Genomic DNA, 26,317 nt, shown 5'->3' with positions numbered 1-26,317 from the left:
TAAATAGTGACTAATAGGCAAACCACAGCTCTCCTAAATGAAATATTTAGCTTTTACTGATGGAAAGCTGCCCTGTGAGGCCAGCTCAACAGACAAATGGGCATCATTTTTCTGGTTTGATGGTGCATACAACATCCCTTTTTGAATGGGGCTGCCCATGCCAAGGTGCTGGGAAGCAAAGCTCAGCCCAGGAAGCATCGGCCACCACAAACCACATGCCCACGGGGCTGATAGCAACAGGATGAGCTCTCCCTGCATCGGCCACCTCTGGTGCAACCTTCTCCTGAACGCCACAAGCCATTTTTCTGCCTGGTCAGAACAGATGATCATCATCAGCAGGGAGCAGATGTTTGGAGTGCTTTTGCCTTGCGCTTAACTGGCTAGGGGACAACATACAAATCCAAACAGAAGTGCATTAGCAATTAGCTGACTACAACAAATCATTCACATATACAAACTGTTTCATGTGGTAGCCAGATCCTAGTTTTGCATTGCTTCAATTTTATTTCTGCTCCCCCCTCCATTTTCTTCTTTAGTTGTAAAAATATTAAAAACTACATACTCTGCATGTCCCCAGTAGAGACTTAGAAGTTTGCCCATATCTGGCACAATGCCACATGTATCCACACTATGGCCAAGGACACTTCCAGATTAGCCCAGGTAGCTGAATTGGGACAAAGATCAGCTTGGACAGTTTATTCAAGTATTTACTGAGCTTGTTGGTTGATTTAATATTCCATGACATGTTTCTCGATGCAAGTAGAGGTACCCTTACACTGCGTGCTGCAGCCAGACCTGAGCACCTCTTGCTTGTGATATGCACCAAGGAGGAATATGACCACCCAAGCCTGCACATCCTTTGACACATACACACAGTTTCTCCCATTACCCACTTGGCTCAGTGTTCAGGGAGAGCAAATCCCATCCCACCTGCATCCCAGTCTCTGCTGCTGGCCACATGGGAGTTGCTGGTCCTGCTCCCAGCTGCTGCAGTGAGACCTTTGCTTGCCAATGCAGACCTGCAGCAGTGGCTGGTGGAGGAAAACCACCACTGCTCAGCTCTACCTTCCCAACACTGTCAGAGCTGATTTTTCACACCCAAAGACATCTGACAGTCACATCAAAACTCACATTAAGAAAATGGTGAACCGAAGTCACAAATTGTTCCACCTTTGACACAAACTGGTGTGCAGAGTCACCAACTGGTGCATCAGTTGTGCATTGCATTTAAGCAATTAAGTTTTGGCTTTGGCCAGGTAAACTGATGCATTTATCTAGGACTCTTGCAAGTCTAGATCCTGGCTCAGAAGGCAAGATTCCAGGAGTTCACCACCTCCTCTGTGTTTGGTTTTTTTGGGGTTTTTTTTGTTTTGTTTTTTAAAACACTCAAGCACCAAAACAACCACTAAACAAGCTTACCAACTTTTCCCTTTCTGTGAACACTTAGAAAGCTCCCGAGACAGTTTCACCCTTATTAAAATCCCCATGATATGAAATAACACAGACGCAATATTTGTTTTGCTAAAACTAGACTGAACTCACCATTCCTTCTTGTCCCTACTGCAAGTTATTTATCTAACAACACAAAACATTTGAGTATAGCTTGCATGAAAGGTTTCACCCCAAAACACACAGGGCACACCTATGGAAGTATCTGCACAACTTCTCTTATTGACAATCCTCCAGTAACAACATACTGCACAAAAAATAATGGTCACTTGTTCCATAGGACACCATCCACTGTGTTTTTTCCTCCCACATAGGCCCTAGTTTTTAGGGCACTGCCTGCTTTTGGGAATTCAGCAAAACTGATGTAGGTGGAAACACATCAATGAGGGCAGAGCATCAGTGGGAATGGTGATCGATTCTGCATGAGCCTCCTTGAGCTGCTCTGTAGGTGAAGTCTGTCCTTGTGACTTGTAAAGCAAGGACTGATGGTCACAGCACATTATACCAGAGCCTCAGTGTAGAAGCTTCAGCAAGCAGAGGGAAAGCAGGATCTGCATCCAGCATCACCAGCCCATATGACCAAGCGGTACAGAAAGCCGCCTGTGAGACCCCATGCATGATCAAGCTATTCTATAAGCATTAATGCACTGACCCACCACATTCCAGGACATCATGAACTACAAGTACTCTGATTTCATGTAAGTGAGGAGAGTCCAGTCAGCTCTTGAATGTGGGAACACGCCATAGACACAGGGTAGCACGGCTAGCCCCATCAGTGATCCACCCACAACCACCCACCTCCCCACGCTCCCACCTCCAGCTCTGCGGTGACTGGGGGCAAAGGGCTTTGCTACCTACAGCATACCAATAGGGACAAGATCTGTGGAGGGAGACACAAAGCTGAGATCTCAAGAAACTGTGGTCAATAAAGATGCCACAGCAGTTTTCAAGCCACAAACTGTTACAAATTACAAGCTGGGTAATTGCACTTAACCTCAGAAAATTCACAGTTAAAACTAATTAGAGTAATTATTCCCATTTTCTTTCCATTTCTTTTTTTACATGTTGGAGGAAAAAAAGAACACAGTTCTAAATGGTTCATGTCATACCAAGCGCTAAACCAAATTCAGTCCCAAGTCAAAAAACACCTCCTCAGTGTGAAAATCCCAGAAGGTCAGACTGACAGGCAGCAGGGACAGGTAACAGGCTACTTTGGTGGTTCCTGGTGTTACCCACCATCCATGGAGACTGCCACGGCAGAACCACACTGCATCAAAGTCCTCACAAAATAACTCGCTGCCTCTGCTGGGGCTACTTCACATTTCCATAGAGATCGATCACCATCTAGTCAAAAGGCATTTGTCTCCTTATATTATTGCACAACTGTGGCAAATTAAATCAGAAACACTTCAGCCCAACAACCACAGCAGTCCTCAGAAGTTACTCAGATAATTACTCAAAAAATTCCTTCAAAAACTGAGTCTCAGCACCACAGCTCAGTGAAAGCAGCTGCTACAGAGCCCGTGACAGCACAGCAGCACTGTCCCCTGGCAGACAAAAGGAGAATTTGAACCTTAATCTCATTTTCCCTTCCTTTGGTAAGACTAACTCATACATCAAATAGCACAGGTCGCCTTGCTACTGTAATACAAAACCCAAACACACTACAGTTCCACCACAAGCAGCAGTTCTCTGCATTAGACTTTTCTTCTCAGCCGCATCCCTCTTCTCCATTGGATTTAATGATTAAAAAACAACACAACTTACAGTTTACTGTGACTTTTACTTTTTTCACATCTGGGACTGAGACATCATTTTCTGCACTGCATTCATATTCCCCAGCCTGGTCTCTTGTAATTCCATAGATGTCCAGGTACTGTCCGCTCTCAAATGGTTTTGCTGAAAGGAAATAACAAAAGAAAGAAATTACTGGAAGCTGAGCACAAAACACCTCAAGCTTCATCAACTCCTCAAGAGCAGCTAGTAGCTTTTGCTGGGTGCAGCTTTCACTTGGAAACCCCAACTCCAAGCAGGTCTCATATCCCCCTTGAGCTCCTTGGGTTAGCCAAGTGTCCTCTCCTGACTGTGCCCACCACACAGTCAAGCTCTGCAGTCTCCAGACCCATGAGAGCAATTTGCTAATGCAGCTCTGATGGGCTTCACAGAATGTAAGTCAGGCTCCCCCAGTCAAATCCTTGCCTTAAGAGTTTTGGCATCCATTAGGGATCATGGTTTGCACCTGGGTGGACATCTACCCCCTATGGCAATCAGAAGCAAAGCCAGCAACTGGGGCAAACTGAAGGAACAAACAGCCCAGCCCTGGAGCAGCTGATCCACCCCTGCTGCTGGTGACCCCAGCATCAGCTTCCCATCACAGGTGCCCTCACTTTTTAACAACCATTTGATCTTGTAGCTATACATCAATCAGCTGGATATATATAAGGATGATAAGCTTTATTAGCTAGAGGGCTCAGGCCCCCTGCACGGTTCCCAAAGCCAGGTGTGTCCTGGAGGGAACCAGCAGGTGATCACCTCTAACAGGTACCTATGGGTGCAAAATGAGTGGGCCATCCCATGTCCTATTTCCAGGGAAAAAGCCCTTTCAGGCTTGCTCATCACATCACTCAGTGCTAACATGTTGTACCCTAATAAACATTCTGTCATACTAATTAAAAATTAGATAATAGCTCTCCTCTCCCAAAGGATCCAAACCCAAGGAATAAAATCCTCAGTGTTTGCCTTGTTACACAGAAATAAGGATAACCTGTGTGAGTGCAACTGAAAATCGAGGTCTATCCAATGTAAAACAATACGAACGCCAAACTGAAATATGTAACTCCTTGGTATGTTGTATCTGAAACCATTCGTTATCTTAGAGAGCAAGAACAGTTATATGATCCAAAAACTAATTTACGTCCACCTGACATAGAGTCATAGCATACACAGACATTTTTGTAGTCTTCTAAATCCCAGCATCTCCCAGCTTTTCCCTACCATGGTTCCTGCCTTGCAGGGAGCACTTTGATATCCATCAGACAAAAACTGCTGCCTGGTTCAAAGCTCATCTTTCTCTGTCTTTTGAGCAGCGTGCTGTAAGTGGGGAGCAAATTAATTGTTTTCTATTCCTCACAAGGCATTGACCACATAAGAAACCAAAAAATGTTAAATATAGTTTTTACCTTAAAACAATATAACATAGCAGTCATGACTACAGATGCTGGACATCATAGGCCTAAAGCTCTTGCTGAAAGTGTTTTCCCAGAGAGACAAGCTTTTAATTGACTGTTAATAACTTTGCAACTTATGGAGCAATGACAAAAATCTGCACTGGGTAGTGAGAACTAAGTAGAAGTATTATGTTCATGTCCATCATCGCAATGAATTTCATTTGCTTATCTGTTCACAGATTAATGTTTTAAAGCGTGCAAGGTTCAAAACATCAATTATTACAATGCATCGCTTGGCAAGATGGCACTCATTAATAAGCACAATATACCATGTCTATCGCAGGAAAGAGCCCAAGTAAGCACTGGTTATGTAAAGTAGAAAGATAAGATTGAAATTGTAAAATTATTGTGAATTGAACTGAACATTCATAAAATGCAATGAAATAATTTATGGGATATGAGAAATTGCATGAGAATGTTTTTTTTTCTCTTCCATGATGTTCATAGGAATAAATTATGAAAAAACCCCTTCCACAAACAAACCAGCTGTTACTGTTCACATCGTGGCTGTCGTCCTGCTCCACTTTGGCCAGGTTGAATAAATTTCTAGGAAAATTTTATTTACTTTTGCTTCAAACAGCAAAGAAGGATGAAAAGCCCCTGCCTGCACAGGAGCATCTGCCCAGACTGAAGAGAGACCTTCCAACAAGACTTCTGCTTTGTTTCTAATACCAAGAAAATTCTAAAAAATGCAAAATTCTCTTGTGTGTCAGGTTAAAAATTATTATTAAATTGTGAGATTGTAATGCTCTCCAATGTCAGGACTTCCCTGGATATATGGTATGCACCAAAATATTTTACACTGAACCCTGGGAATAATTTACGACTTATCCTATCCCAATTCCCAACATCAATTTGGAAAAACGAAAAAAATATATCTCGAAGTACCGGGAATTTCATAAAGATAGTTACTTGTGGTTTGGAGTTCAGCTAAACCCAAGCATTTTCTGCTTTAAACTTCTGTTTTAATCTAAACACAACACACCAGGCAATAACTTAGTTTCTTGTCTCCCAGCTTTTGCTTTCTTAACAATTCCTGGATTGTAGCCGTGCTTCTGGCACTCGCTTTGCCACCTGAATGGGATAATGTTCAGCCTCAGCCGGGGTCAATACAGCCGCCACTCCGCACTGACGGAAGTGACAGGTTTATGTATTTGGCACAATTCTGCTACGGTGTAAGCAACATCAGTCCTCAGGTCTGGCGAGCAGTCATATGTCCAGCTGAAAAATATCAACAGGAACAATATCTGCAGGGAAAGCAAACGCGTATTCAGGTGCTGACACCAGCCAGCGTCAGGGTGCTGCTGGGGGCTGAGAGGGCAGCACAACAAATGGCTACAGCTCAAAGGCATCAGCGCTGCTGGGTGGAAACTTAGTGGGAGTTCCCACAATAATTCCTATTGGAATGACTTGCAAAAATGCCCATCAGCACTTTTCATAGCCCTTGTATTTATAGGGATCTTATGCTGAGCTATTAACCTAATTTATGCTGCAAACTATGTGTGCATTTCTTTTATAGTGCTGTAAACCTCATGTATTTTATGCAACTCACACACACATTTGAAAATATTAAAATTAAGTCATTTTTAAACCCTTGTGTCCCCAGAAATTTTGCATCCAGATCACATAAGAAAGCTTTTAGTAAGTACTAGAGATAAATATTTTTCTTAGGGAATACATGAATACCGTGTTTCATCTTTCCTATTTGTCTGCACAGTATTTCATCTTCAGCTTGCTTTTAGTTCGAGATTTCCCATGGCTGTGTGGGAGAACTTAAATCATGTTATGTGAAAGATATATGCATAAGAATATGTAAGCATATTTATGTTACATTGCATGCACATCCAGCTCAGAAAAAGAATATTCATAAGCAGTAGGGAGAAAAAATCATGTATGAAGACACTGGTGAATGAAGATGAGTTTCAGCAGCCAACCCGGTTTTCTCACTGTTTTTTCTGTGATGTATTACAGCCCGGGGCAACCACACCTTCCTCTGTCCTTGTGCAGACCATGTACAATTTATGGACCCTATCAAGATGTCAAGAATATGTCATCTTGGCTTTCCTGGCCATAGAACCAAAAGACTTATCCGATTTAGTATCTGAGAAAAAGAAATCTGGAAAGCTCATTAGCACCAGTCTATCAACCTGAGGTCCTGTCAGCTGAGATCTTTGATCAAAGATGGGGAAAACCTGTTCAAGTAAAAGAAACATAAACATGAGAGTGCCTCATGTCCAAGGCAATTCCTGATGGGTTTTCAGAAGATTTCTTAATGAGACTTACTGATACACGTCATGATATGTAAGTAATCTGCTCTGGATATCTTAGGTTACAGGATCTAGCCAGGAAGGGAAACGCCTGTGAAACTAAGCTTGAATGCCTATTTTCTGCTACTGCCATGTGATATGACACCTGATAAATCATCACACTTGTTATTCCTCAGGAGAGTACACAATTAAAACTGTGTTTTCTTATCATGCATATGGTATCTGGCATCAGGTGTAGCACACGTACAGATTGCCATATGGACCAGTTCTCAAAGGCTTGGACAGATGAGTTTTGCAAGGGTAGCATTTTCCTCCCCTGGTGTTAAACATAAGTCAGTAAGAGGAAAAATCTGGTGCCAGTCCAGAAAAACTCCGAGGACTGCATCTGAGCCAAGGGGCATTCTATTTTTTCCTTATTCACTAGGATATTAAATAACTAAAATACAGCCCCAGTTTATGAACTGTAAAACCTGTTCAGTGCTCAGGACTGACTTTTATGACCCAATCTTTGAGACACCTCATCCTCCAGTGGAGAGTGAAGACCCTTATAGGGCTGGGAGAGTGAGGAGCATGAGGCTGAGCTGATGCCAGTCCTGGTTTATCACAGACTCAGGACAATTTAGGGGTGCACATGAGAGACTGCTTGGAGCCCAGTGAATTGTCTCCAAAAGAGATGGGGGGTGCAAAGACGCCACCATGGGCTTATCCTCACGTCTACTGCCTCAACCATGAGGACTGGGGTCAGTATGAGAGAACAGAAGGTGGTCTCCAGTGACAATGCTACCATGATGCCGTCTAATTATCACCGTATGATTTAAGTAGCCCATAATCCCTAAGGTCCTTCTTGATCTCAGAGGCTGGGAGGAAATACAGGATCAAGGGTGCAAGGAGGCATCTGGATATGAGTTGCTGTTGGATGCTGAGAACAGTATAAAGTCTAAACAATTGGATTCACACAGAAAAATGGTCTGTTGTCATTTCTACCACTCGTTTTGGATTCTGGGTTCAAAGTTACACCAAATGCTGTAATTGGATAGTGTATAGTTCTCTCCAAGGAATGGCAGGTAAGCTGAACAGCTCACTGTCTATTAGGAGAATGGCCCTATCACATTAGGGACCATTTAAACATTGATTGCTTAAGGCCATTTAGCTGTAGAGAAGCCACGCTCCACGTTTGAAAAGAAAAATCAGATAAAACATAGAGAAAAATTTCCAAACCTGACAGATAAATTGAGGGCTGGAAGAGATCTCCCAGCTGACGACATGAAACAAGAAAAGCAAGTAGAGAAATTTTGTAAGGAAGGCATGCTGATAAAAGAAAAGAGATGTGAACATAGATTGACAAAGTTAAAAGTTTCAGAGGTGGAGACAAACAAGGTTACATCTGTATGTGAAATATATAGGTACAGAGTGAAGCATTTGGAGAGATGGCTCTGTGCATGCTCATAGTATGGGGAATGTAAATCTCAGCCCGTTACCAGGCAATGGATATTGTGTGTAGAGGGTAGATACTGGTCCTACAAGAGAAGTTGTCACTGTTTTCCTCACTCTCTGAAGTTACATCAGTTTACAACCCTGCGCAGAACTGCTGCCATGCTGCAGGATGTGTTTGAGATTCATGGAATTGTGATGTTTTGGAGCAAGTTTGAGTTTTCTCTTTGCAGACTTCATACCAGGGAACAGATGATCAGGTCATACTCTAGAATATGGGCTGCCTTTTCTGCCTTAGCAGCCGAGTATTAATATAAAGGAGAGCCAGATCCATTCTAATACTTGAGGAGAAGATATGGTCAACCAGATGTTACTCTGGAAGAGAAAAAAACCACTTGAGATAGTAGGTTTGTCTGCATGTTATGTCTTCTGGATGTTTAGTTTCATGTACATCAGACTGTGCTCTGATTTTTGTGGATCTGTTCAAAACTTTCAAAACTCTGTGCTGCAGAAGGCAGAGGTGTAAGTGCAGTCTGCTGCAAATGCCAGGTTTTTTCACTGGAAGACCACAACCCATAGCAGGCAGATCATCTCTCTGTATCACAACATGCAAAGCACCCTTTGGCAGGAGAAAGGTTTGCAAGACACCCTCTTACACAGAGGCTGCTGGGTCTTCTGCAGCAAATAGCTGAACATGAACATCTTCTGCATGACAAAAAATTAAAACCATATAGGGAAGAACAAGGCAATGATCTTTTTAATAAGAAAGCTACACGATTAAATCTCACTTGAGCTTATTTATAATTCATAGCAGTTAATGTAGGGATTTGGCTGTTGGGAAGGGGATAATTATTCCCAATAAAACCCCATGTGGTGGCTTTTGGAAGAGACTTGGTCTGCCCATCAGTCGATGGAGGGTGTGGGAGGCCTGGGGCTGGGGAGCAGAAGGGATGGGGGGAAGGAGAAGCCTGGTCAGTGCCCCCCAGGGATTCACCCTGGGGCAAAGGACTGCGGTCACAGCTTTTCTCATGTCTGATGGCTTTATAACATTCCTTCCTCCTGTTGCTGTATCAAAATGATGCACTGCAAATGGTACCCTATTATTTATTTACTGATTATCTATTTGGCTCAAATACATTTGTTGATCCCTTCCATTTTGTATGATTTCTCTGTCTGCAGTTTGTTGAAACCAGAGGTAGTACTAGACTTAAACGAATCATTAATGACCATTTTTTCCATTTTTCTTCATACCCCTCAAAAGCTACACCTTTTTTTTTTTAAATGTGCATTTAAAAAAGAATTCTTAATATGTTTAAAACATTATTTATTCAGAAAAATGCCCAGAAGAAATGATTCCGGGAAATAAAACAGGAGGTACCGCAGGTATGGTTGGGATGAATGTGGCATCGGCTGTTCACTTGCTTCTACCTCCTTGGAGCGGCTGCTTTCTCACCAGCCTTTCCCCCCCCTGGGGGCCGCCTGCTTCCCCCCCCGCCTGCCCAGCCTGGCTTGCCTGCCTGTCGCCCTCCCTGGCGGGACGTTCTCAGAGGCTGAAACACCCTTGTCACAAAGTGCTCCAGCCACTGTCTCAATGCCAACACCCACCACTAGAGTAGGGCTAGATAGAAATAATAGTAACAAAAATAATAAAAAATTAAAAAAAAAAACCCAGAGTGTTTGAAAAGTAAAATAAAAAACAAAAGCATCTCACTGGATTTTTGAGATCATGGGATCGTTTTCTCTAAAAATTTGTGCAAGCCCCAAAATTGGCAGGCTCTGTTCGAAAGACCAGTATCTCCTCAAACAGAGTCTTCCAAAAATGAGGGAGACTATATCAAAGGAAGGGGAAGGAGGGTGAAATCTACTTGGTTTGGTCTTGAACTTTAAAGATTTTGTTTCACTGAAATATCTTCTATGATTCATAAATTGCTCACTCAGAAGTGCAGTATTTCTCAAATAAAAATGAACTAATATCTGAGGGAATAAACTAAGCATGTATTAAAATTCTGATTTTCATAGCATTTTATGAGTTACAAATGAGTTCACCTACTTTTATTGAAAAACGAGAAATACTTTCCATTTGTTATAAAATCATCAAAAAATTAATACTTATTTCTGTGCAATGCTTTTGTATGGCTTTCATTTAAACCTCTGTATTTCACTAAGATTGCAATCTTACTCTCGTTTCTCAGTTCCTTCACAAAGAGCCAATTATTTGACCATCTTAGTTTGAATATTCTTCTCCTGACAACTGTATTTTAACAAGAATTTTTGTTCAGGCTATTTAAAGATTTTAAGAAGACAGGAGGATTTCTAGGAATACCTTTAATTGTTCCTGAAGGGGTGCTCAAACCTCTGGAACGGTCCTGATAAAAATGACATTGTTCTGAGAAGTCTTCCTCAGAACCCCCCTGACCACAGGCAGTGTAGTGTCACTTGGCAATGGATTGTGATACTGAATGTCACTTAATTGGATCCTAATAGTCCATATATCTCCCAAGAATGGTACTTACATGTATCATTAAAAAAAAAAAAAAGGCCAAAAGTTCCATAACCTGAAACCAAAAGACACCGTATTTTTGAATGGGAGAGGTGTGATTTTGGAGGTTCCTTATTTTTTGTTTATCCAAAGGCAAAGGAAGGAATCACAACAAGCAATTTATATTGGGTACTAGTGTTTGCACTGCTGTCTTTAAACTGTTAATTAATCCCCTCATTTACTCCACGTAGAGCTCCAGACCATTTCCCCTTGAGTTCTTGGGAAGCTGCCAGATGTGCGTTTGATATCAGGAAACCATTGATTTAATGACATGCGATGCCTTTCCCAACTGAAAAACTTCCCTTTAGGATCATGAGCCAGGCCATTAAATTCATATAAAATATTAATCACAAAACTTCAAGTCCCCAAACAGTTGTAGCATGGACCAATCCATCTATGCAATCACCACGTGCCCATTTGTGTGCTATTTAGCTGTCCCAGGTGCATTATTTTTCTCATGTAAGGGCTGATGAATGACCCTGAGTTCCCTGCCCAGGCGGCCCATGTCCCAGGGGACACGCGTTTTAAGTGTTTTCCAGGGAGGTCTTGCTCAGCCATGCATAGGACCAGCTCCTTGCAGCAGGTTTGCAGCTGAGGAAGTGCTGTGGTAGGAGGCAGCAGTGCACTTTGTTGCATTTAGGGTGTTCAACAACCCAACTAGCTTTGCATGCCAAGAGGGGTGCTTTGCAGTAGCCCATCCTCTGCTGGATGAATAGCATGGGTTTCTGCAACTGAAGTAATTTCTCAGGCGCCCAGCCCCAGTTGTGCCATCAGTGCTAACAGGAAAATGTGTCAGGCCACTCGACTGGAAGATTTCCTGACTCCTGGGGACCCTAGCCAGAGCTGCTGATTTGGAGAAGCAGGCATCCCTGTTCAAAAATGCAAAGGAACAGGCTTGTGTGAAGTACTGCAACACAGAGCTGTAAACCTAGAGCTGAGCGCTGAGCGGCATCCTCAAACGGCACAGAACGAGGAGCTTATGTCAAGGCAGAAAAAGAAGGGATGTTCTCCATAAACACAGTCTCGGAGCAGGACACAAAAGCTTTGTAAAATCCAAAAGTGTCTGAGCCTTAAATTAATGTTATCTTTGTCAGTGTAATATGCTGGCATCGAAAGCATTACTTCTGAAAACAGCTGGTGCCAACATGTACAACACACAGCCAAGAGGCAATCTGCAGGTTTCTCTGGTGGCTCAGGACAGCTGAGAGCACACCCCTGTCCTTCCCTCCTCCTGAAGCCGGGATAGACATCGTCAGCAGATGCCAGGGACCAAGTGGAGTGGAAGAGGAGCAGACAGCTACGTGCAGGAGTCCCCTGCTTATCTCCTCTCCTCACGTCCACCGCACAAGTAAAACCTCCCCGATCACGGTCAATCTTAGCCCGTCACTGCTGGTCTATCTCTGAAGGTTTCCTGGCTTGTTTCCAAACTCTTCCAGCTCAGTTGCAAGGAACAGATGTTTCATCTCAGTCCAGTAATGCTTCACCTGACGGAGAAGCACAGCACTAACACCTGTAATGAAGCCGTTGCCTGCAAGACGAGTAATGATGGCATAAGGGAGGCATATCACTGTCATTGCTGATCAGGTTAAATCACTGAATTATTTTACGTTCTGCTTCTTAGACACCTAAAGGGAACTAGCTTCGCTTTTGGTCTAAGGCAGCAATAAATCCACCTCCATTAAGGAAAGGTGGCTGCACGTCATTGCCATTTGGGATGCCACGTCTTGAGTGGGACAGGAGCTCGCTCCACCCTGCAGCCCGTGAGCACGGTCACTGGGTCCAGCCACAAAAGTTGGTCTCCTGCAGGACATCACCTTGACGACGTGATAGCTCCACTACGAGAAATCCCTGCATTGCCTGTAGGGCTCTTGCCAAGCTGCTGGGGACGTGAGATGGGATCACTGGGAGAGGGAGACAAAAGAACAGCAACTCCAGGCATTGCAAACCCAAAGCAATGAACCAGGAAACAATAATCGCCAATTTTGAGCTATCTAGGACAAAGCAGACGAGTGAAAGAGGTCTTTTCAGATGGCAGCATTGCCAGGCTGTTTGAAGTACCTGCTAATTGGACTTTGAATTACAAAGTTGGGAAATGTGGTTCGATAGTGAGATCCTTCACAGGACTTGATTAGTGCTGGGAGTAGCTTCGCTGTGCAAAGGCAGCAGCTAAGCGGAGGGTGGATGAGAGCAGCTTCTCATAGATCAAAAATTATATCGTGCACAATTGCAGAGATATTAGAGGGAGACAGTGATGTGAAATAACCCTCACCAGCAGTGGTATCTGTTCAGTTTTTAAAGTTTAGAATTTAGGACAAAAGACACAAGCCTTAGAAACTTTTGTTTCTAAAACTTCTAAGACTATTTTGAAGCAAGAAATGGAGCTTTTTAAAAGATGAGCTCACACTCTGTACACACACAAAGCCTTGGAAATCTGATAATAATTCACATCAGTTAAGTATTACCAGCCCGAAAATCCAGGTTCAGGGTATTTGCACTTCAACAAAATACTTATTTCTGTCATGTGTGGATAACATCTGAAAAACAGTGGGTCTCCAGCAGAAGTGCAAGTGGAACAAAATATTTGACATTAGCTTGCTCATATCAAGCTGTGTTCCTTTCTTAGGATTTAGCTACAAGTTTTAAAAAAAGCCTCTTTGCTTCTCCCTCCCCAGTAGCAGCTTTCTGTAGCAGTCTGCTTCACGAAGGGTCTTGCAGGAATCACACTCAGCCTGTTCAGGGACTAGCACTGCCTTTTGTCCTGTAATTGAATTGAATCGGCTCTTAGACTCATTCTTCCCAGACAGCCCTATCATTTGAGTGCTCTGAAGATGTATTACACTAATATATCGTCAAAACGACATAGCTGTGATGATACATTAATGCAATACATCTTCACAGCTTTAGGGCTGTCCAGAAACAATAGGACAGGCATTAGATTCAGTTCAGTCATATCACACTCACGGACACATGCCCCGACGGCAAATGAAATGCGTTAGAGAAGGAGAGGAGTCATCATGTGAATATGTTCAAGTCTAAATTCAGGCTAATTTCTGGGTAAGTGTAGCTTTCCTTGGTGCTAGTGAAGAACCTGTTATTTTGCACATGCTCAACGGTTCTTACAGGGTTTTTTGGGGGGGTTGTTGGGTTGTTTTGGAAGTGCTTCAGTGTCACCATTCTCTGGAAACAGGACTGAATGAACAAGAGTGTCCTGGTGCTAGGGATTTGCCTTTCACTCATCATGGGAAAATCTACCTTCATTCAGCTAAATTAATTTCTGAAGATCTGCTCTCCAAAATGTCTGCATACCTCCAGTTTATCCTCCTGTTTTAGGAAAATAACTAGAATCTAGACTGGAAGCGATGGGGATAAAACTGTGAGAAAAGGGCAAGAGAGCAGGGAAGAACTGGAAAATATGAAACTAGAAGTCACCAGGGATGATGCTGAGGATCCAGGCTGAGCTGTTACAAAGGCAGAGGGGTGAACTAGCCAGAGAAGCCGGGATGGTATGGTCAGGAAACACTGCCACACGCTACAAACAACTACAAATAAAACAGGAGATTCATATGTTGAGGCATAGATTCAGATCTTATATTTTCTTCTTTATTTGCCTGCAGCCAGTGGCTGTGAAACCTTCTAGCAAAATGCACATCAACATATATGTCTCCTTGTTGAGCCAGTGATGCTCAGTCTCTGTGCTAGCAGTAATGCAGCATTAGGAGTGGGGGTGGAGATCAAAATGGTGCTGAGGACCTAATGTGCACCTTGGGGGAGTCGAGGCTGGCTTTGCTTCAGGGCAGGTCTGTCCTGGTTTTGTGGCCGCTCATGGCAGGACCATGCGAGGTTCACTCCAGGAAAGCATCCCCCAGGTTTCCTTCATTTGAGGGGATGGAGTTCATGCAGTCTGGGTGCACCCATGTCAGTGTTTTAGTTCGGACCAGGAGTGAACCTCTCAGTTGCCCTCACTTCTTGCACTGCGCGTAGTGCTGCAGAGCACATGTGCAGAGCCCAGCCTTGCGTGTGCATCCTCTGGGGAACAACACGATGCCAACACAAACCAACTAGAGTGAACATATTTGTTTGAAACGTATGAAACTTCACCTAACAACACTCGTAAATATTATGATTGTAAAGTCAAGCATTGAACAAAGCCAAAGGTGAGGCTGCTCCTGCAATCTTTTTATGTTCCCCACCCCTCTCCATTTGATATAGGCCCGTCCTGGTCACTGTTGTTTAAATGCAGCTGTGCTTCTTTTGAAGCACCCTGTTTCCCCCAGCATGCACCCAGATATTTAACTACTTTGGCAAAACATAACCGTAGGTGTCTGACCAGTTGCCCCACCTGCCCTGCTAGCTCTGCTTAGCTCTGTTAGCTCTGCCCGCTCTCACTGCCTCCCGCCCACGAGAGAGGGCAGCCGCTCGGGTGCCTCTGCGCATCGGCTGCAGCAGCGGCTGCCAAAACAACCTCCTGGGATGTGGAAAGACACCCCACTTCTCTCAGTTTGTTTAATTCAGATATAAACAAATGAAAACCCTCTATACCCTGAGCATTAGACTATGGCGTGAATCTTCAAGAAGCGTCATTTGGTTTTAAGGGAGTTGGGTAGAAAAAGTTTTGCTTTTTCCATAAGACTTTTTGAAACTATGGAATTTAAGCTATTTTGCATAAACCCAGGAAATGTTAGGCTTTCCTAGCAAGCCTGTCCTAAGCAGCAAAGCGCTCAGGCAGTGCGTGCTTCCACTGCTGGCCCCTGACATCCCAGGCCATCGGTCCCTCTCTGCTTGGGAAAACTCTCCTTTGGGACTTCGTCCAAACCACAGTGGAAAAGAGTTTCGACATACAGGAGCCGAATTTTGCAAAGCAGTAACATTTTATCAAAAGACTTCTGAATGGCTTTTTTTGTTTGGGTTTGTTTTTTTTTTTTGTGGGAACACTGGCAGAGCTTGCTTTTCAAACCCAGCAATGTAACACACATACACACTGTGCATACAAGTGTTAAAAGCTGGAGTTATGTTTCAGGCAGACTTTAATTCTTTAAAATTCTGGTTTCATTCTTAAACTATTGATGCTGCACTTTGCTCTTAAATGTCAGAACAAAATAAGTAATACCTGCAATTTATTCAGGTGACATTTCAACAATAAGAGATTTTCAGATTACAAACTACAGCCCCATGTTCCTTATGATTTTACGCTGAATGTGTAGATTTTGTGGATTTACATAATGGGTTTGTATAATGAATATTTATATAATGAATGTATTTGCATAATGACTACAAGTTAAACATGCACAATAAAGATTCCAGGCCAATAATTTATGTACTAAGTTAAAAATCACCTCTAAATACATTTTATTTTTATTCCTACAGAAGGTTCATTTTATCTCTTGTTCAAAAAATTGAATCCGACCTTATCCAAGTAAAGGCTGCATTGATGCAAATCATGATAATATTTTGGAATTAGTCTACATTGAATCATTTGTATTCAGAGATTTCAGTTTCTTATCTTTTAGTAGCAGCTTTGACAAGCAATTTCAGAATATTCTAAATATGATTCGTTAATATAATTTAGTGTTGTATTCTAGATGCGAAGCTTGCATGCAAGCCTCGTTAGTGCCACTGGGAATTACAGGAGAAAACTGGTAGAAATTATAAAGTGCAGATGAAGTTTATGTTTAGATAAAGGTAATTTGCTGCAGACAGAATATAAACTGTTACAGGAATCTGGTGTTTTCAACTCTTCTGTATTTTGTTTTCTAATAAATACAGGCTTCTTGTTTGCCAGACTGATATTTAATTGGATTTGAGTGCCATTTATAACTGTCTGTACACCAGAACATACACCTGAGCACACAAGTGGTACAGTGTTACTGAAATGGAAAATTTCCTCTTTATTTGGTAGACTAGCAGACAGAACATATTCTGCGAATTATATCTTTGCTTCTACTGCATTTTACAAGAATTTTGTGCAAAAAGTTATTTGGATCCTGTGTTCTCCCACTGCAGACAGAGTTCTGTCCATTAATCAAACAGGGGACACCCAGGCACGTCCTGGTGCAGCGGCCGCATCGGTGCTCACCTCTCGGATGAAATGGGGTTTGTAAGGATACAGCTGTCCTGATTTTGGCTGGGATAGAGTTAATTTTCTTCATAGTAGCTAGCATAGTGCTGTGTTTTGGATTTAGTACCAGAAGAAAGTTGATAACACATTGACGTTTTTAGTTGTTGCCAAGTAGTGCTCAGACTACTCAAGCACTTGCTTGCGGCTCGGGACGGGCTGGGCATCGGTCGGCGGGTGGTGAGCAATTGCATTGTGCATCATTCGTTTTGTATATTCTGTATATTCTGTTATCATTCCCATTATTATTATTATTTTTTTCTCTTATTAAACTGTCTTTATCTCAGCCCTTGGCTCTAACATTTTATTTTCTTCCCGATTCTCTCCTCCATCCCACTTAAGGAGGGGGGGGAGTGAGCAAGCGGCTGCATGGTGCTTAGTTGCCAGCCAGGTTAAACCATGACAGCAGCCCTGTAATGTAGTGTTTGCAGTGAGTTTGCAAGGCCTCAGCACTGAGGCTTGTCACAGAATGTCTTCCTGGACTTGTCCTGCCCTGCCTGCAGCTTTGTCATGCCTGGTTCAGCTGGGACAGCGTTTCCTCCAACTGAGCAGGCGCCCCTGGCTAATCGTTTTTACCTCTGCATTCCCAGGGTACCACCATAGCCAGCAGTACCTTTGCATTTCCAGGGTAGGACTGTAGCCAGCAGTAGCGAGCAGTTTTTCTGTGCGCAATGAGGTATTTATGGCTGTTACACAATGATGCAGAGAAGCACAGCGGAGAGCTGGGAGTGTAGGAGCAGGGGCTTGAGAAGCTGGGGCACAGGACAGGGCGCAGAAGGGAGCGCAGGCGTGGGGTGGGTAGGGATGGGCAGGGGCTGCCACAGGAGACCCCACAGCTGTGAACAGCTCACCCATGGCCAGTTGAAGAAACGCAGATTTGGAGCTGGACAAAGTGGGGTTTGGGGGTGTCAGGGAACACAGGAATGACATCGGACATACATAGAAGGCACCTCAAATAGTAAATTAGGATGTAATGTGGAGCTGCCGAGCAATGAAGAAAGAGCACAGGTGTAAAAATGTGATAGCAAACATTTAAAGAGGACCCAAAATGGATCTGGAAGGGAGGAAGAAGAAACAGCCAATGTGAGCATCGTATTCCTCCCCTTGAGGGATCCTGGATGCTGACAACTTGCCATAACAACCCCCCACCAGAATGAAGCCACCGACTTTCAACCACCACAGGGCAAATCACCAGGAAAAGGGGTAGAAAATAAGTGTGCCTTAACAACTGTAACTGCATCAGTATTCTTTCTTTTCTGGCAAGCCATAGAATCACAGAATGCTTTGGGTTGGAAGGGACCTTAAAAGACCATCTAGTTCACGCCCCCTCCCACAGGCAGGGAATATTAGATCTAGGCTAATAATGATTCTTGAAGTGGGTGCATATCCCACTGTTTTTATGATGAATTATACATGAATGTCCTGAGGGCCCCCCAAGACAAGAGAGACATGGACATCCTGGAACGAGTCCAGGGAGGGCCATGGGGGTTGCAAAGGGGCCAGAGCATCTGAACCGGGGAGCAGCTGAGGGAGGTGGGGTCTCAGCCAGGGCAGGAGGGGGCTCTGAGTGTAAAGTAGTTGGATTCAAGCTCTCCTCAGAGGTGCTGGTAACAGGACAAGAGGCAACAGGCTCGCATTGAAAGAGAGGAAATTCCATTTAAACATGAAAAAAGGTTTTTTTACTGTGAGTGTGATCAAACACTGGCACAGGTTGCTCAGAGAGGCTGTGGCATCTCCATTCTTGGAGATATTAAAATCCAGCTGGACATGTTCTGAGCAGGAGTTGGATCAGCTGATCAGGACAAGGGGTAAGGGTTTTAAACTCAAACAGGGTAGGTTTAGACTAGATATAAGGAAGAAATTCTTTACAATGAGGGTAGTGAAACACTGGAACGGGTTGCCCAGGGAGGCAAACATGGTAAATGCACGTTGCTGTCTCCTATGGGCGCCATTCATGTACTGTTCCAAGAAGGGCTGAGAAGGCAGAATGTAGTAGGTTTCCCTTCCCAAGGGAAGGAAAACAAAGCACCATTTGTATCTGCCTGCCCTTATGTCTTCAGCAGCGAGAGAACATACCCGTCTGCCTGCAGTTTGCTGTGCTGGGTGCTCAGCAAGAGTGCATCACCATTGCGCCGTGAGCATTTTGATTGTCTCTCCCTGTACTGAGATACCTTTGATTAAGCTTTTCCTCAAATTTCATTTTCAGTTCTCATTGTGGCAAGTGTAATGGGTCTGTAGTTGAATGATCACATTTTTCCTCCCAGTCCTCGTTCTCCATCCTTTGGTCAAGATACAAAATCAGTGGGTTCACTGAAAGCCCCTGTGATTACATACACTAATTTTGTCTGAATCCAAGATGAGGAGGATCTAATTCCTCCTCAGGTCCCTTCTCCAGACTGAGTGCACTAATTCTCCTTTTCTGCTTTTTTCTCTCCAGAAGAATTATAAGAGCTCCTTTCTGTAGACAATCTAATGCTTTAAGCTATTACTCTAAAGTATCACCACGGTTTCCAATAAAATTTTATTTGACATTTAGTTAAAATCCATTTTTTTGCTACAACTGAATTTTTTTCCCTAGTCCCTTGATGGGCACTTCAAGCAGAATTCATTGTCATTGTCTTAAAGGTCAAAAGTTAATTTTTTTTTCAGATCTTGCCTTGTAAAGCAAACTGTTAGTCAGGATTATGAGACACTGTAGTAAGCTGTGGCAGTCCATGAAACCGTTCTTCCCTGCAATTACATGGATTTCATAAAAGTTGTGTGAGCAAACAGAAAGACCTTCCCTGCAAAATCAATTATCATTGTAGAGTCCCTATAAAAGAACCAGTGCAGTACCAGTCTTGCATGCAACAGCCAGCTGGAGGCAGGGAGTATCTCAGAATCATTTAGGTTGGAAAAGACCTTTGAGATCATCAAGTTCAACTGTTAACCTAACCCTGCTATCCCACCACTAAACCGTGTCCCTAAGCAACACATCTACACGTCTTTTAAATACCTCCAGGAATGGGGACCCCACCACTTCCCTGGGCAGCCCGTTCCAATGCTTGACAACCCTCTTGGTGAATAATTTTTTCCTAATGTCCAGCCTAAAGCTCCCCTGGCACAACTTGAAGCACTTCCCCTCGTCCTATTGCCCATTACCTAGGAGAAGAGACCAACTCCCGCCTTGCTACAACCTCCTTTCAGGTAGTTGTAGAGAGTGATAAGGTCTCCCTCAGTCTCCTTTTTTCCAGGCTAAATTAAATAAATAATCTCCTTTCAGAAACTCAGAACCCACCAGGATTTCCCAAGCCAATAGCTCTGAGATACAGAGCAGGGATCTCCCCACCTCTGAGTGAGACAGATCCAGCTTTGCCAGCAGGGATCCAGCTTCAGTGGCTTCACACCAAGTCAACCAGTGCAGAGATGCCTGCAATGTTAGCTAAAAGTTTTCCTTTAAATATGTTATGAGGAGTTAAATGTATAAATGGAAGCATTAAGTTAAATAGAAATGATACTTTTAGATGCCATTTTGTTTGCAATTTTTCATACATATAATTTAGTTTGTTCAATGAAACCATTCTAATAAACTATGCTGTATCATGAAATAATTGTAAGGTCTAATGGTAGTTAAATTAAATTAAATCTATTGCATGATATGTTAATATTTTTAACTTTCACTCCTACTTCTAGAGAGCCCTGTGTGTTCTTGATTATTTCCTTGTTTTGGTTTCAATCGGAATTGTTTGATAAATGTCTGCAGCCTGTTAAAATGAGCTTAAAAATATACTCATATTTAGGCTGCCTTTATTTCTATGTTCCTGTGTTACAGCAGCATTATAGCTTTCACTGACATCAGCTGAAATCTGAAGAAGCCTTTATTTTCGAGAAGTCTAGTTAGGCACACACTTTTCAAGGTATCTAAATGTGATGCTGCTGCACTTCTCAAAATTGAAACAGCAAAACCTGTTACTGGTGAAACGTTGCAGAAAGCTCCCGGTGACAGATATTTGTGCTTACCAGATGGAGAGATGTGTCTCCAAGAAATGGAAGGCTCTGGCTTCCCCGTGGCCAGGCAGACCAGAGTAACATTGCTTCCTTCATTCACAACGATGTCACTCGAAATACGAAATATCTTCGGAGAAACTGGAATGAAACAAGGAGAAAGTTGTAATGGAGAGCTGTGGCATCAGTGCAATTCTGCCAGAGCACGGATAGCTGAGGAGAGCCAAGATACCCGTATTACCATTATTGAGAAAAATACATGCAGTTGTTGAAATATAACTATGCAAAAACCTTGCTTCGGTGTGACCACAGCTATTTCCATCAAGTTTGCAGAAGCTCAGCCATGGATTCAAAATGCTACAAATAAGAAAGCAGCAATTTCCTCTATTTTGTGCAAAGCAGGTATTGTTCTTGAGTTCCCAGTAAACTGTTGCTGATGGATGCTCTTGTTCAAGAGGCTGAGCTTCCTCATGACGGTTTGAAAAGAAGATGAAATTAAATTTCTTAAAATCTTATCTTCTTAAAAATAATGATGCCTATTACATCTACTCCATGTGTACTTGGAGAGTCATATCTGTTCATGGAGAAGACTAAAATACATTTATTTCAGTTGCTTTGCATTGCTTTTAGCCTTGCAGTAGCAACATGGCTAAGAAAAAATAAGCTAGATTTTTTTCTTTCATTTAATTGGCAGACTTCTTCACTAAACTCCATTTTCTGTACTATTTATAAATCTGGGCATAAGAGAACAGAGTTCCACATGGATGGAAAATGATGGAAAACATTAAATGGCCTATCCTTAAGGGAATGCTTTACTTCTTGTAATGTTACACAGGGAGAAAAGGAACTCAAGGTCCCAGCAATAAAGGCAGGAATTCTGGATTTCAGACTGAATCTTTCTTTTTAAAGAAATATGCATTTCTTTACATGTCTTATTATTACATTTGATGTAGAAATCAAATCAACATGGTAATAAGGCATACCCTACTGATGTTTCTGAAAAGCACTGTTCTCTACATGATAAATTACAATTTTTGTACAAATATCTCTAAAAGAGACAGATCTTACATGTGAGTGTTTTGGAGTCTTCTGTAATGACTGCTTTGAAATCAAAGTGCTCTGCAAGGTAAATGGGTACCAATGAAATAAGAAAAAAAAAGTTTATGATCTTCCATTTTCCTAACCAAAATGGAAGTCCAGCTGGAGCTTTCCTCTCCTGAATGCCACGGTCTCATCTCACTGGTTTGCTCCAATTTGTCACAGCCAAAATCCCACTATCTGAACCCATAAGTACACCTTTGCAACCTGTAATACATTATTAACATCCCTTCAATGTACTTTAAAAGTACAAAGCTTTTTCATGTGCACAGACTGGTTTTGTGTGCTTTGGGATCTCCACCTGCAGATGTTCTCTAGCCCTTTCCCCAGTCCAGTAACTGGAAGTATTTCAGTCGTAGAAATGAGATGGGGTCAGAGAGACTTCAAAAGCTGGAAATTTTCAGTGCTTGCTTGTGGCTAGGCATTTGTGAGCAAAGCAAATTAAAAGTTTATTTAGAGTATTTTTAATTAGCAGAGAAACATTGTCTTTAGGGAAAAATGAACGTCTGGGGAAGGCTGAACCTAATTCCTAGAGCAGTGAAGTTCAGTATGACCCGCCTTTGAGGTTCAAGCAGGTTTACACAATCACTTCAGCAGAGATATACTTCTGAATTTGCCACAGTCTAACTCACAAAAGGTGATGATCGACTCTTCCCTACTTCACATAAAGGGGTAATTTATTAATCAGATTTCTTTCAGATTCCTGCAACGAACCCGTTACTCAACTTCTTCTGCAGAAGTCTCTCCTGTCCTAAAGGAGAACATGAACACCCACCACCTACATGCCCACCCCACATCAGCTATACCATGACATGACCCTTCCTCGGACTCTCCCACGCCTTGAAAAGGGGTTTCCCCCACTCCCCTGTCCCAGCCCAAGTTAAATATCATTAATGTTTCAGTTTGGCAATAGACAAAACATTGAAAGGAATTCTTATTTCTGTGTACAGAGTATGAAAAATAAATCTACTTCCTAAAGAGAGCTGGTGAGGAATCATTCTATCTGAAATGCAGAAATCCATCTGAGAGCAGAATATCATGAATAATGTGGCATACACAGTGGCTTTGGTCAGTCTACAATATTTTAAAAATATCTTCCTAAATCTGAGCTACTTAGTTCTTTATCCTTCAAGAACAAATGTACTTTCAGAAAGTCAAGTGACGGAATCAAGTAACTCAAAACAGTTCTTCTCACGAGTAAATATACACAATTGACTGATGCAATATCTATTTGGAACTGTGGAAATATCTTCCAGATTAAGTAATATTACGGTGTAAGATTTCCAGCAGCATGAAACTTCTTATTTGAGTTTCTGCACCTTTGAAGGTAGAAAGAGAGATTTGCTCATGTTCTGGCATTATTGAAGCAGCATCATAGAGGGATTTTTCACACCTGCCACCTAATGCTGTTTATCCAGGTGATTTTTATTTGCCTTAAACTTGTCACTAAACATCAAGGATGTGGCTGGAGCCTGCTGTGCTGCCATGACGGCACCTGGGTGGCCAGTACAAGCTAAAGCAAGTTAAAGGAGTTTTCCTGGTGCTCAGGCTGTGCCAGGGTCAGGATTACACTTGGTCCAGTCTCTTCCCTGCACCCATTGCCAGAAATGGGTGGCTGAAATATCCACTGTTCTGATTTAATTAGTGTGACTGACAAAACCAGATTAGAAATATGATAACGTTAATTCCAGTGGGAATGAGGAGCTCCTGGCATGCTCTACTGCTGGTCCTGCAGCACAACTACTATAGGTCCTGTGAGCAGAGTGCCATAAGGATCCAGCAGAAAAGCTGGATCTCATAAACAATTCTAATCAAATTTCTAAAAATATAAATTTCTAAAGGAAATACAGACAGTTCTGCCATAGGCAGGAATCTAGAATTGAAGTAATAGGACTTCATTCAGTTCACATAGACAAACAAAATTTCTTTCCCAAGACAAAGATCAACACGTTCTACTCTTCTCTGCTGCTTAATGCAAGCATCGTTGTCATCCTCCTCTGCCTTTCCTCACAAGGTTTTATTTGCTCTTTATCACTCGCCTCTTTTTCAAGTGTCCTCTCTCACAAAAAGCAGCATATTCTCCCCTTGGCTAAGGATAGCCATTAACTTTGGCCGTCAGTCTCACTGCCTTTCTTGTAGGTTTTACCTACTGTTGTCAAACCCCAAATCTACAGTATTTTGTCAAATATTTTAATTTTGATAAAACCCTATGTTCTAACGGCAAACAATTTGAAAATATTTCCCTGGTGATTCTACATGTAAGCCATGGCTATGGAGCACAGAATTTGCTATGAATGAAATTCAATCATATTAACAGTGTGGAATATAAGGCCAGAGGACCCATAGACTAATTTAGTCGGAGATCAGATAGTCACAGGCTCTAGAAATTTTCCTAGAAGCCTGTCTGAAGTATATGTTTTAGAAACCTGTCTACTCTTATCCTGGCAATTCCAGGTGATGCTCATACTGCCACGTCTGGGAAGCACTTGCAGAGATTAAATACCCCCTCGCTGCCAGGAAATAGCATTTTAGCTCAAAATTGCATTCCACTAAATTCAGCATTCAGAAATCAGATCTTATTTTGTTTTTGTCTGCAAGACTGAACATCCCCCTTACTATTGAGTATCTTTTCTATGACTATGGACCCACACAATGTGATAAATCACCTCTTCATCTTTGCGGACGATTTGAGCACTATGAGCTTAATTTTTGTAAGGCTTCCTAGATAATATTTGTTTCTCTCTTTTGAGGAATATCTGAATTATCCTGAAATGTGAACAGCAGAATAATAGCCTAGCACGAGTCTTACCAGTGCTGTGTACAGAGGTAAACCCACTACTTTATCTCAGCTTTATTTCCACTTTCCCTGTGCAGTTATTATCACCCGGACCATTATTCCTATTATCCCTTCAGCTCCTGCCGTGGCCAGCTGTGGAGGGATGCGGGGAGGGAGGGGGCAGGAGGCACTGAAGGGATGAGGATGGCTTGCTGCACAGATCCCCTGCGTGGTTAAAAATACTAGTTATGGATGCTACCAGAATAACATAAATACCTGGAGGCTCCTGTTGGTCCCATTGCACATCCACCTGTGATCCCCTCCTGAGCAGTACTATGGGAATGTCCTCTTCATTTCCTCTTTAAAATTTCATATCTTGTAGTTAAAAACTGGTGTCCCCAGCTGAAAGGAGAGCAGCAGCATTTCTGGGGCTCTGCTATGGAAGGGACCTGCCTGCTCTGTCTAATCCTCTGTTTTATGTTATGGCAGCTCTGGTAAGACTTTCCCAAATCAAGCTTCGCCACCAGTGGCTGATAAAAAAACCCCTTTTCACCTGGCTGTTTGGAGGACCTGCTTTGTCTGACTAGATCTGCTGTCCCTGAAACCTGACTGACTGATGCTAATAAGAATTGAGTCTCTGGCTGACAACATATTTTAGCTCCTACTTCTTCCTGGAGTCCAGAAATAAGTGTGCCATTATTTTGCAGAGGATTGACATTGAGTCTATAGTTCATTGCAGAGTCTCATTTCTCATTTTCAAGGACTGGAATTATATTCTCAGTTACATTCATGTGTACATAAATGACGCAGCATAATAAAGCTTACTAGTGTAGTGGGAATGACTGTAGGATAGAGCTGCTTTCTTAGCTTTTTAAACATGGGAGAGGATGTCTTATTTTCAGCACAATTTAAAATTACCAGATAAATAATCTGGAGCCTCATCATAAGTGCACCCATCTTGTTTCTTGAAATATATTCCCCCCATTGAAATGTCCAATCAAAGTCCATGTAGTATCAAGATTATAACATATGTGGCTGGATATACAGCTCTGTTTCTTCAGAAGGTTCCCCCAGATAGAGGTGATGGCAAGTTAGGAACTAGATTTTTTATAGTAACATTTATTAAATCATATGGTAGCCAACTCCCTTTTCAGATTATAATGTAATCAATCCCGTTTTATATACAGAATATAGACAATCCCAATAGAATATATAAAAACTGTGAGAGGAATTGGATTGCAAGTACATAAGTGTTACGCCTGGGAGTTTGGCAAGAGAGATTTTATCACCAGAATAACCTGCTTCATCCCTCCCAAATTTTGCAAGTAGAGCTTTTGTGCTCTTATTGCCTCAGCTGAATCTTCGTATACTTGCTTTTCAATAAGGAGTGACTTTTTTGGTGAAAAAGAAGTATTATACAGCCTCATCTCCAGA

General features: G+C 42.4%; 1 protein-coding gene across 1 annotated transcript in view; it reads right to left on the bottom strand.

Annotated features, from left to right (window-relative positions):
• NEGR1 (neuronal growth regulator 1) overlaps positions 1-26,317 on the bottom strand; it is a 161,305-nt gene that overhangs the window by 88,963 nt on the left and 46,025 nt on the right. Inside the window, exons 3-4 of the mRNA XM_009636145.2 lie at positions 21,025-21,150; positions 3,217-3,348 (exon numbers count right to left, since the gene is read on the bottom strand). Of these exons, the coding sequence (XP_009634440.1) occupies positions 3,217-3,348; positions 21,025-21,150 (258 nt within the window). The remainder of the gene's footprint in view (positions 1-3,216; positions 3,349-21,024; positions 21,151-26,317) is intronic.

The sequence above is a fragment of the Egretta garzetta genome, unplaced genomic scaffold, assembly GCF_000687185.1.
Source record: "Egretta garzetta isolate BGI_Z169 unplaced genomic scaffold, ASM68718v1 scaffold163, whole genome shotgun sequence".
Lineage (NCBI taxonomy): Eukaryota > Metazoa > Chordata > Aves > Pelecaniformes > Ardeidae > Egretta > Egretta garzetta.
Note: the sequence above shows the minus strand (reverse complement) of the source record. Positions and strands in the feature narration are given on the sequence as shown.